Source organism: Corvus hawaiiensis, chromosome 17, assembly GCF_020740725.1.
Source record: "Corvus hawaiiensis isolate bCorHaw1 chromosome 17, bCorHaw1.pri.cur, whole genome shotgun sequence".
NCBI lineage: Eukaryota > Metazoa > Chordata > Aves > Passeriformes > Corvidae > Corvus > Corvus hawaiiensis.
Window position 1 is genome coordinate 1751789 of NC_063229.1, and position 12424 is coordinate 1764212.

Genomic DNA, 12424 nt, shown 5'->3' on the forward strand with positions numbered 1-12424 from the left:
CAAAGGCCGTGGGCACCCCAGACATCAGGCTGGAGAGAGGGACAGGTGCTGCTTTGAGAGGTGGGCAGCAGATGCTTCTGCTGCTGCCCTGGCATGGAGGCAGTACTGTCTGGAGCAGGCATCTCCTGCTGCCATAAGGAACTTCTTTACGGACACAAATAGTTTTTCAGCCTGTGAAACAGTTTTAGGGATCTCATGTGGCTTTTTAAAGGTAAGCTGCAAAGATTTGATGGAAAAGGAGCCAAGAGCAGGTTGCTGAGTGCCTGTGATGAGGGGTATGAGCTCCAATCCAGGCTGCCCTGTGGAGCTTGACCAGCAGTTCTGTGTGCCCCTCGCACCGGGGCTGCACCCGCTCCCTGCTGCTCTGCAAGTAGGAGTGGGAGATGTCAGGATTGAGCCTCGGGTGGAAAATCTGCGTATTTTATATTTTCCTAGTGTGAAACTGCAGTCTGGAAAACGGTTTCAAAAAAGCAAGTGTGAGGTTTAAACTCACTTGGAAACCTTTTCCTTTTCTTGGGATAAGCAACAATGAAAGCGTGTAACAAGCTGTCAGGCCCTCCTCCCCCCAGGCTGGGTGGCCTGCACCCTGCCTTTCCTGGCCCAACAGTGCTCCCAGAAAACTGAAAATAGTTGGTATTTCCTATCCCCAGGGCAATTATTTGATCCTCTGCAGCTGATCTGAGCTATTCTCAGAGCTAACAGCTGACCTGGGCAGGGTCCTGGGTTGGGGGACCCAGGCTGGATTCTGGGAGGAGCCCTGTAAGCAGCCCCCAGTGCAGGGCTGGCTGTGGTGGGTCCTCTCCTGCAGTCCACGTCCCCACCTGTGCAGGCTCACTTGTGCTGCCATTCCCAAAATGAGCTGGATCTGGGCAACCTTCACACAGAGCTCGCTGTCATTGTCACAGAAGGTGATAAGTATTAGGAATTATTTATTCTTCGACGGTAATTTAAACACTGACAGTTTTGAATGCAGGGTTGTTGGGCTGACACGTTAGTGTTTGTCTGGGAGCTTTGTGCAGCTGGAGCTGATCCATCAGGATTTCCTTCTGATTGCTCTCAGCCTGCGGGCGAGGAGGTGTGTGTTGCAGCATCTTCCCAGCGAGATTGAAGTAGCAAAACAATGAATGCTACTTATGCTTACAGACTGCTATGCTGAATGTAAATTTAATTCATATTAGAGAGTATTGTTTGAGATTTTGTTGTCTTTAAAGTCTCAAAACCTGGCCAAAAATATGCATATCCCGCTAAACCAGGAGATTTCTTTGAGTTGTGGATTTGAGACTGCTGTGTGATGTGTCTGAGGTTCTCTGAGATCTGTTTGGTGGGCCAAGGGGGACCCTGAAGAGCTGTGGTTTCCATGCTGTGACAAGTTACAGGCACATTAGCATTGTAACTATTTTTGCAAACCACATTCTAGGAATTCCTTGGTGTCCTGTGGCGGTTTGTCTTAGATTTCCTGCTTGCAGCACTGTGACTTAGAATGCTTCTCACAGGCTCGTGGTCACAGTGGCATTGGGGGTTTCTCTGTGGACCTCACATACCATGGCAGTGGCCGTGTGGGACACGCTGGGGCCTGCTCGGAGGGCGCTGCCACAGGTGCCTCTCACCCAGCCTACTGTGGCCCAAGGACTTCTCAGATCAGATGGTAACAGTGGTATTTTGGATGTGTTCAGCTCTTGAGACAATTGTGGGCCTGAGAACAAAGTGTGCTGGGTCAGCCTAACACTGTGGTACCTCTGCCGGGTAGTCAGACTCAACAGAGGGACTGCAAAGTGTTCTCCTGGGTTGGTCCTTGCTCTGGGCAGGCAGTGTGGCCAGGGATGTGCTTCCAGAGGCTTGTTAAAAAGCCAGGGTTACTTTCCCATTGGGGGACAGCTCAGCACAATTGGAGAAAAGAGGCTTGAAGCTGTTCTTGGTAGGGCTGGGGACCTCCTCTGGGCAATGTGCTCTGAAGTGAGGTGCAGTGGGTCCCAGTATCCCTCATGCTGGGCAAACTGCTCAGGCAAAGAGCTCTTCCTTAGGGTACAGATTACTCTGAGCCTTCCCCACCCTCCTGAATTTGCCCCATTTGCTCAGTCATGCCAGCCCTTGCAAGCACTGGATGTGCTGTGTAGTTGCTGATCACTCCAAGCAGAGTTTTGTCTTGGATTTTCCTGGGGATTGAAAGGGTGAATGCTGTGTTTTTTCCACCTTCAATCCTCTCTGACCTCAGGCTGGCCTTCCCGAAAGCACAGCCCCCAGTATGCAGACCAGCAGGAGAGCTGGGGTCCATCACATGCAGCATTCTTCCTGCTTTTGCACTGTGGGGCTGCCTGTCTGCTCTTTTTAGCCCCCTACACAGGATAGAAATAAAAATACAATCTAAAATAATATAAAGACAGAAGCAAGGTAGGTGCAGAAAGTCGGGCTTCCTTTTCCGGCACTGTCCCTCACAGGAGCTCAGGACAGAGCTGGGAGAGGAGGCTCTCTGAAGCACAGGGGAGCAGGGCCATGCTGTGTGACATGTGGACAGCCCCAGTAGGAGCTTTGGTGTTGAATGGTGCCATGGGCTGTTGGAAGATGTCTGAGTAGAAGGATTATGAACTGAGGCTGGGGTGTCAGCTGGACGGTGAATTTCAAGGAAACGTAGTGGTTTAGATCAATGGAGGGAAGGAACAATGGAAGAACAATGCGAGGAGAACTGCAGCCTATGTGAGCTGGCCTCTTTGAGGAGGCTTGATGCTGTCAAGGTATTGTCTGAGCACCGCTTGCTTCATTTCCATGCTTTAGAGCCTTATAGGAGCCAGGAATGTTGCCTGTGTAGCTGTAACATCCTTGCCTGGCAAGGCTGTGTTTGCAGAAGTGTACGCTGCTGTGGGTTGCTGAAGGGACCTGTGGGACACCCAGGACAGTGATAGCAAGGTGCTGCAGGTAGCAGGGCAGAGCGGGACCCTGTAGAAGCAAATCCTACCAGCCATGAGTCCTGCTTGCCAGGATCCTGCAGTTGGGGTGTGCATTAGTACCTGTTTGTTGTGCTCAGAATTGAATCCAGCTACTCCTTGGGTGCCATATGCTTGATACCTGCTCCCACCATGTGCAGAAGGCTGTACCTGCTGCTCAGAACATCTCCTGGCTTGGCTTCGTCCGAGTGCTCTCATTCTGCTGGGTGGCTGTTGGAGCACAAGTTCCCTGGTGTGATAGTGGTGTAGCTGCTGCATGTACAAATGGAGTCCTTGGTGCTGTGCTTATGTTGCCCAGCACATGCATCAGTCGGGTTGAGGGTAAGTGCACAAGTGTGCATTTTGTTTCCTCAGAGCTAGATCTTCAGCAGGTGGTGTTGAGCAAGCAGGAAATTGGATACTTAGGTGTAGAGACATGTTGTATGGTGGAAAGTCTGGAAAGGCACTTTGGCTTACATGCCAGCATCCACCTCTCCTTCTGGCATGGAACGGGATATAGGCAATGGCAGTCTGTCTTTCCATCAGGTATGATCTTGAAAAGCATCCTCAATGGTGGCCCGTCTGTGATGGCTTTGTCCTGGAAAGTCCTTGGGGCTGCTCACAGCTGTCTATGACAGTTCCACAGCATCTCCCAAGTGCTGTGGCTTCCAAATGTTGTATTCCTTTGTCTCTGCTCATGTGGATGAGTTAATGTGGTACAGGGGTGCTGGGCAGCACAGCCCAGCCAAGGCTCTGCACTCCCTAGGCTCCAGCTCGGATGCCCTGCAAGCACTGTGGCTAAGCCAGGCTGAGGAGTAGTTCGCACATGCCTTTGGGTATATATCCTTGTTACCACTCTAGGACTTTATTCCTTCTTCTTCATATGTTGACCTCTTGTCCCAGACTTGGCAAGTGTGTTTCTGCAATGCCTGTTAAAAGTTCTCCTCAAGCCCTGGAGATCTTGTCCCTTTACAGGCTGTCTAGTCAGAGCCACTGTGGCTTCTCTGTGCCTTTGCTCTCAGCTGCTTTTCTCTGAAGATCATATGGAGAAGATCTTCTCCCATTTCTGAGGGAAAACCAAGGTGAACCACTCTACAGGACATGCACTGGATGGAGCTGTGTGTACAAATGAGATAGAAGATTGCTCCTCGCAGGGACCTGTGGTTGCTTTCACAGAGTGCTCATGGTACTGGTGTTGGGGCTGCATGGCTGGAGTACTCTGCATGTCCACAGTACATGAACAGCCTCTGAGCTGGGAAAATCAGTCCTCCAGCTGCAGAGGAGACCTTGGCCACTCATGTGGGAAGGCTGGTAGAAGAGGGAGAACACATGCTTAGTCTTGGGTTAGTGCTGGCTCAGTTGTGGAATTTCTGATAATGTTCTTGGAATCTGCATGGATGCTGCAACTCCTGGAGGAGCTCAGGGAAGAGCAAAAGGAAATATTGGCATGATGTGGACTTGGTCTGGTGTAGGGATAGCTTGTGCGTTCAGAACAAAAAAAACAAGGGAGGAGGATAGTAACCTGATGTGCCTGAAACTGTGTGACTGAAAACGTCATTGCTAGCAGCAGATGCTGTGTAGAGGCCATGCTACAGCGAGTTGGGCTGCTCATGAAGAGGGACAAAGCACAGCTTTCGGCACTGCTCTGCTCATCTCTTGAAATGCAACAAGACAGTTCCTAGTGTGTGGTCAGCCTGCCAGCGTGTGCCATGTTGGTGTGCTCACCGCATGTGCGTGGTGCTTGGCACTAGGGGCTTGCTGAGGAGGTTGTACCGTGACCTCATGGAAGACCTGTCCTTGGCTGCTGAAAGTGCTTGATGCCTGCCTGATGCAGGGGTGTTGCAGGCTGGCAGCACGGGGTGGGGCATGCATCAGTTAAAAGGTGTAAAAAAGCACAAAAACTTGAACATGGAAAATGAAAACTTCCCACTTGTGGCCGTGGCGATAAACCTGCAGTGCTTGCATGATCTGCTAGTGAGAACATGTTGATCTCCATATGAAAACCATAAGCTTATTTAGAAAATTGGGCTGTCTCATTTGAGATTAGAGTTTCTCTTTAATCTGCAAATTCTTAATTAGTATGGAAATAGCTTGTTAAGTGGGGTTCTCTGTGCATATATATCTGCATACCAGTGTGGTGGTGCTCCCTAGCAGGTGGTGTGCTTCCCTTTAGGATGCTGGACAAGTTCCTGGCTCTGAGACCAGGCAGCAGGCAAAAGCAGACCACAGCACCAGGCAGACATGATTGTGTCCTTTTCCTCCTGTCCAGCTTGTCCCCTAGGAGATGATAGCAAGAGGTGCTTGCTCCACAGGATGATCACAGAATCACAGACTATTCTGAGTTGGAGGGAACCCACAAGGATCATTGAGTCTAGCCCTTAAATGAATGGCCGTATGGGGATCGGACCCACAACCTTGGCATTATTAACGCCATGTTTCAACCAACTGAGCATTATGAATAATACAGTGTGTTAAATGCTGCAGGTTCCCTGGTGTCTGGAGTCACAGCTGGCCACAGAGACTCTGGCCCCTGCCAGCACAGTTTAAAGGAGCCTTCCACACACTGGAATGGCCTGTCATCCCAGGAGCTGGAGCAGGGCCCTGTGAGGACCTGGGGTGCTGTCATCCTCTCAGGGTGCCCTCTCTGTGGCCAGGTCTGTGTGCAGACAGGTGTCTCGGTTTGAGGCAAGTTTAGGAGGAAATGTCCTGTAATGAACATCTCCTTGTAAGAAGGCAGGTTTCAGCACTCCCTCTCCCACCAATACAAAAGGAATTTCTTGGATGAAAGTGAAAAAAAAATTTTATTTAACAAGCGGAGTGCCAACAGGGCAAAGAAAAAATGAGTAATATTGGATAATAAACCTCCTTGATGCGGAGAAAGCTGGTGGTTTTAGAGTTCCCTCTGTAGCTGGCTCGGCCCCTCCCGAGGCCCAAGGCCGGGATGTGGCCTCGCCACAGCCTCCCTGCTGGTCCACGGGGTCCGATGATCTGGTTCTCGGATCCCAGCTAAGCCGAACAGTTCCAGAAGAAGAAGAAGTTGTTACTGGAGGATTTTGGTATGCAGTCCTGGGAAAATTTTCTTGCCTCAGCTAAGAGGCTGGCTAAAAGCAGGAAGGTGCTCCCTCGGCTCTGCAGCGGTGAGAATGCGGGGGAGTGTGTGAGCCCTTGAACACAAACCATGCTGAGGAAGTCGTCTGGCTTCTCTCCCCCCTCTCCTGGACCCAGATTAAAGCTATGGGACCCATTTCTGGGCATAAAGCAGATGATAGGAAAATACAGTATTATCATAAAATCACCTCAAGACAACAGGAGACCAAGGGCTCTCTCCTGACACCCGTACGGGCTTCACAGGGCCTCTTCTTGCATTTGGAGGACTTGGCACGTGGTCAGGGTGGGTATCCTGGTTAGAATCATTGAATCATCAAAGTTGGAAGAGATCTTTAAGATCATCAAGTTCAATGGCCTACCCAGCACTACCACTTTAACCCCTAAACCACATCACCCAGTGCCCAATCCAGTTCCTTAAATACTTCTGGGGATGGTGACTCCACCTCTGTGGCAACTTATTCTGGTTCCTGACCACCCTAACAGTGAAAAGTTTCCTTCTAATATCTAATCTGAATCTCCCCAGACTCAACTTAAGGCCATTTACTCTTGTTCTCTCACTGCAGGTACAGCAAAAGAGACCGGCCCCCACCTCACTACAACCTCCTGTCAGGGAGCTGGAGAGAACAATGTGTTCCCCCTATGAGCCTTCTCTTCTCAAGACTAAACAAACCCAGCTCCCTCAGCTGTTCTTGATAAGACATTTTTTATAGACCCTTCACAAGCTGTGTTGCCCTTTCCTGGACATGCTTCAGGACCAAACTGTTCCTTTTGTCCCCTTTTTGAAGTGAGGGACCCAAAACTGAACATAGTATCTGAGGTGCCTCACCAGTGCCAGGTACAGGGGATTGGTCACTTCCCTAGTCCTGCTGGCCACACTGTTCTTGATATAGGCCATGTTGCCGTTGATCTCTTTGGCTACCTGGGCACACTGCTGGCACCCCCCAGTCCCTTTCTGCCAAACAGTTCTTGAGCCACTCCTCCCCAAGCCTGGAGCTGCAGGGGGTTGCTGCGACCCAAGTGTAGGACCTGATGCTTCACCTTATTGAACTTCACACAGTTGTCCTCAGCCCACTGATCGAGTCTGTCCAGGTGTCTCTGTAGAGCCTTCCTACCCTTGAGCAGTTTAAGTGGATCTTGAGGTTAAACTGTCTCCTCTGGATCTAACTGATATCCCAGCCTTATTTTATCAAGGCAGATGGCTCCATTTCTATGGAAATACATGGGTGTACGGTGAGTGTGATACTGTTGTGTGCCTGTCACTAGCTGGAACGAGAGGACAGAGCCTACAGAAGACCTGTCCGCTGGTTTGGGCCCACCGCTGAATATGGGAGTACCCTGCTCTGGGGCTGGTCTGGCCCTTTCTGTGCTTGTTGTGCCAAGCAGCTGGACTCTACAGCAATAGGACATGAATGCCTGTAATGCCTATGTAGAGATTGATATGCTCGAGCTGGGCACAGACAGAAGAAGAAAGACCTATAGATTTTTCCTCTTGGCTCTTTAAGAGAGAGGAGGGTCTGCCCATTCTGTTCCTGGCTGTCCAATGCTGGCTGTGGCCTGAGCCGAGTGCTTTCAGGGCACAGTCTGTCCTGAGCTATGGCCAGTGATGAGGACTCCTTGGTGCTTCCCTTCCAAGGGCAAGTGGCTGTGTTTGTGGCTCTGGGTGGGCCTTGCTGCTGAGAGGAAGAGGCACATGGCCTGGTAGCTGCCTCCTGCCGGTATCAGAGTGGGTGCTGTGCAGGGGTCCCCTCTGGGTTTGGCTGTGTCTCCCACAGCTATCCATAGATGTGAGTCTGAGTAGAAACAAAGGTCTGTGTCAAGAAGTGACTGCTCTGCTTTGGTCAGGGAGAAACCCCCTCCCGTGCTCTGCTGTCTCATGTCCTTTCTTGAACCCGTGCCCTTGTCTCCTCTGGTCTAGATCCTCATTCAGAGCATGCCAGTGGGCTGGCCAAGAGCTCCTCCTGCACTGCTGTGTGCCGGTGCTGCCAGCCCTGCTTTGCTCACCCACTGACTGGGCTTCTGTGCTGCCTCTTGTAAACCCCCAAAGCTGGGGCTTGTCTGCAGCCTACCACACTCAGGGAACTGCGAAAGGCCTTCCTTGATACTGACTTTAACCTGGGAAAAGTTATTCCTGAGTCATGCTGCTCATCCTGAAGAAAACAGATATTAGGAATGGGCAGATTACCCTGCCCCACAACCTCGTCCAAAGGTGCCGTGGGAAGAAGAATGACAGGCTGCAGGCTTTGGCAGTGAGGGTCCAGCTCTCCTTTCTGCTGGAGAGCTCAGGAACATTCCTGCCCTTCACATCCACTCTTGGGACCACTAGACATGTGGCAGAGTCCAGCTGCCTGCTCCCTGTCCTGGTGAAGAAGCTGTGCTTGGCCTCCTGCTGCTGGTGATGAGGCTCATGATGCAAAGCTAAAGCTCGTTCCTCTGGGCGGCTGTCTCCCGGCGCTGGCTGCCCTCCCCTGCCCGCAGCCTTTGCCCTGCCAGCCCAGTGCTGCCTGCTTGGGATCCTGCCCTACCTGAATGCTGGTGCCTGGGGAGGAACAGGCAGGGTGGTGCTGGAGCAGCAGCCCACGGGGGCAGGGGCCAGGGGTGTGGGACAGCACCAGGGCTGAGGGCAGCAGGGCCCTGCAGCCCTTTGCTGGGCTCTGGAGGCAGCAGAGCTGGGCTGCTCACTGCAGCACCAAGTGTCCAGGCATCCTCCACCCTCATTCAGCTGCTGCAGCTGCCTGAGCTAACACTGTACAAAAGGCAGTGAGCTGGGGCTTAGGCCACTCGATGTGTATGATGCACAGTATATGATTTTTTTATTTGACTTTTTGTTTAAAAAAAAACCAAGCACCCTGAAAACCTAGAGTTGAGTGATAGGCCTCTTGTGGGCCACACAATGAGAGGGGTCCAGCCTGGACTAGCCCCATGACAAGGAACTTGTAGCAAGGTATTTATCTTGACTTTAGCTTGACAGAAGTTTTGCTGTCGTGCAGACAATGTCTGATCCTTTCTCCTTCCCTGGCATCACTTGGGTCTCAGTGAAACCTCCTGTGTGCTCCATGTGGGACCCTAGCTCTGCTGGATAGGAGCAGAGGGCTACAGATGCCCCCAGTCTCACTGGGCTGGCAGTGGCCTTTCCCCAGGCTTTGGAGGTGGACCAAGCTGCACTGGTGAGATGCAGTGGTTCCCAGAGGGGTGCAGATGGATGCTACCAGTGTCCTGCTTTCCTGCTGTGGGAGAGTCCTGTGCTGCTGGATTCTGTCCTGGTGCTGTCCCCACAGCTATATCAGCTGGAGACATGCACAGGCACCTTAGAGTTGTAATGTCAGGTGCCAGGGCTCAGCCTACAGCCTGAAGGTTGTTTGGGTGGTGTAGGTTCTGCTCTGGCTCTGGGAGCAGCAAGCTGGCTGGCCTGCAAAATCCCTTGGTGTGTGCCAGGTACTTAGTTAAGTGTCAAGTGATTCTTTGTGGCAAGGCAGTAGTGAGAAGAACTCCTTGAGAACAGAAGGGATCCCATGCCTTGCCAGGGTTCTGAGGGACTTCACAGCCTTTTGATGATGGAAAGAAGACAGCAGGAAGAGAGTGCTAGTTCCCTGAAGAGCTGGAGTGCCCCAGATCCATCTTCTGGGTTACTCCAGCAGAAAATTGATTGAGCACTGGAACAGGCTCCCCAGGGAAGTCACAGCACGAAGCCTGTCCAATTTCAAGAAGTGTTTGAACAATGCTTTCAGGCACATGATGGGATTCTTGGGGCATTCTGTGCAGGGCCAGGAGTTGGACTTGATGATCCTGATGGGTCCGATCCAACTCAGCATATTCTATGATGTGGTGTTTCTAAAATCTGTGAGGGCAGGACTGGGAAGTAGAGCAAGGGTAGGAGCAGCTCGGCTGGGTGGATGCTGGCTGGCCCTGCTGGGGGCCAAGCTGAGGCAGGTGGGGCAAGAGCAGTGCACTCGTGCTGCTGGCAAGGAGGGCTAAGCTGAGCACCTTGGAGCCTCCTGCAGCACAGAGACCACTGTGAAAGATGAACCAAACCCAGGTCTCCTACACATCTGGCTCCAAGCACACCCTTGGGATGGGACTGCTCTCTGTTGGAGCCCAGCAGGGTTGTTCTGAGCTGCTGCTCCCACTTGGTCTGAAATCTCTGCGTGGTCCTTCCTGGAGAGCACCTCTACTGCAGCTGCACTTGTCTTCTAGCTTGACTTAGCCCTGTGTTCTCTGGGCCCTCCTGGGACACATTTGCAGCAGTACAGGAGGGTCTGTATGGGACAGGCTTAGTCATGAGAAAGAGTCCTGTGTCATCTTGTCCACAGATGCCGTGAAACTCCTCCCTGCTCAGGTCGTGGCACTGGGTGCCTTTCCTTGCTCTCACCTAGCTTGACTTAGATGTGGGCCATGCTGGCCTGTGTCATGTAGCCAGGATCAGAGTTAGAAGCCTTTGCCTCTTCAGTATGATGGCATGAGCCATGGACCAGCATCAGCATGCAGAATTGGTCACCTCATGCTGGCCTGAGAAGTGCCCACCTGTAGGACCTGTTGGCTTTTGGTGTTCCTGCCAAGGAGGGAGACACGATGGGGGTACGGGGTGTCACTGGGGCTGGCCTGTGGGCTGGCAGCAGTGCAAGCTGCTCCCTTGTGCCAGCAAGTCTGATGGCTCATGGCTCATGGAGTGGGGTTTGCATGGTACTGGAGGGAAAGGAGAGGCAGGTGTTTGTGGGACTTCTGTCTTAAAACACTTGTCAAATACTTCTGCGCTCTTTGGCACCTGTTGCTGGCACTGTGCAGCAGACAACTGCTGAGGGTTGGCTGCCCAAAAAGCATCTACTGCCGATGGCTGTGTTGAGTGTGCCATGGCTGGAGCTGCTGTGGGGAGGGCATGGACTGTGACCTCACGCTGTCCGCTTGACTGTCACAGCGTGTTTATCCTGGGGAGCTGCAGCAGCGCCCCATCCACCCAGGACCGGCGCTGCATGTGGCAGGGCTGCTCCTGGCCTTCCTGCCACCACAGCACTGGTGGGAAGGAGGCGGTGAGGCCAGCTTTCTCCTGCATCTGGCAGTGTCCAACCTATGCCCAGTCCCCAGAGAAATCAGGCCTGGGCAGGTTGGCCTGGTCCTGAGGGTGTGTGAAGCCCAGGAGGGGGTTCTGGGTTCCTCTGTGTTTGGGTGTAGCTGCTCTGGCAGTGCCTGGGAGCTGTGGCCATTGCAGAGACCAGCTAAAAAGTGCTGCTGGCCGAGCTGGGCCACAGCCACTGTTGCAGGGATCCTGGGGGAACACTCTGTTTGCCCCAGAGAGCTCTCATGGTGCTGCATTGCCACAGACCCCTCATTGGTCCGCCGGAGGGGTACAGTGTGGGGACCTCATTGCCTCTGGCACTAAGGTGCTGCTAAGAGCTGGACTTGCAACTGCAGCCCCTCTGATCAGGCCTGGTGTAGGGGAGTTGCTTGGAAATCATCCCTCCCTCAGCCCATCCTGCCCTGTGGGCTGCAAGGTGGGTGCTACTCATGCAGCGTCCTCCCCGCCGTGGGGGCACAGGCCTGGGGACACAGCCAGCCTGGCCCCAGCACTGCATCTGGGGCTGCTTCTGGGAAGACATGGCTCTTCTCCTCCTTGCTTGCCCCATCTTCGTCCCCATAGCAGCTCTTCTGTGGTCACAGTCATGGGGCTTGCAGCCTGCCTCAAGTTCCTGCATCCTCTCCTGTCTCTTTCTGCTGTCATTGCTGCTTGGCAGAGGCTGGTTTGTTTACTTCCCTCTGCTGCTGCAGGGCTGGCAGTGTCCGACACGTCTCTCAGCGGGGCCTGGGCTATACCCGAGGCTCTGAGGAGTTGGAGTGTGTTCTGTGCTTGCCCCAGGAGTGCTGCTTCTTGCTGAGACTGCGGCTGCCATGTTAGTCTTGGCCAGTGGGTTTCAGGCAGCACTGAGCTGTGGGGGATATCTGTGGTTGGGCTCTTTCCATGGCTCAGCAGAGCAGATGTCCCCAAGCTTGTCCCTGAGAGTTTCATTCCAGCAGTTTTATTGCTCTCAGCAGCCCCGGGGTTGGCTTGGCCGCCGGGAGGGGTGAGTTGGAAGGATGAAGTGCCTCAGGTTCAGCAGTCTCATCATTGTGAATTTTTTTTTGTGTTGTGTCTTGCAGAAATAACATTCATCCCAGATTTGATGATAATGAAAATACAGAAAAAAGAAAAGCAGGTTTGTGACCCTCTCTCCTTCTCCCAATTCAGCTGTCAAGGCCTGAAGACCATGTCCCATGTGGAAATGGTTTCAACTGATGTATGGTGGGAAGGAGGCTGGGGGAGTGTTGTCTTGAATTGCCAGACAGGGGTGCAGCTCAGCTCCTTGAAGTTTGACCTGAGCTGCACCCCAGAGTGGGCGAGCCTTATGGGGCCATTGAACAAGGTGGAGTTT

General features: G+C 52.7%; 1 protein-coding gene across 13 annotated transcripts in view; it reads left to right on the forward strand.

The window, feature by feature from the left end:
• The window catches only part of CHD6 (chromodomain helicase DNA binding protein 6), a 92621-nt gene that overhangs the window by 22110 nt on the left and 58087 nt on the right, over positions 1-12424 (forward strand). For 12 of the 13 annotated variants that reach the window (XM_048322241.1, XM_048322242.1, XM_048322235.1 and 9 more), the window contains exon 2: positions 12153-12208. The exons of the other annotated variant lie outside the window; for it this stretch is intronic. In XM_048322241.1, the coding sequence (XP_048178198.1) occupies positions 12176-12208 (33 nt within the window). In that variant the 5' untranslated portion in view covers positions 12153-12175. The remainder of the gene's footprint in view (positions 1-12152; positions 12209-12424) is intronic. 13 annotated transcript variants of the gene reach the window in all.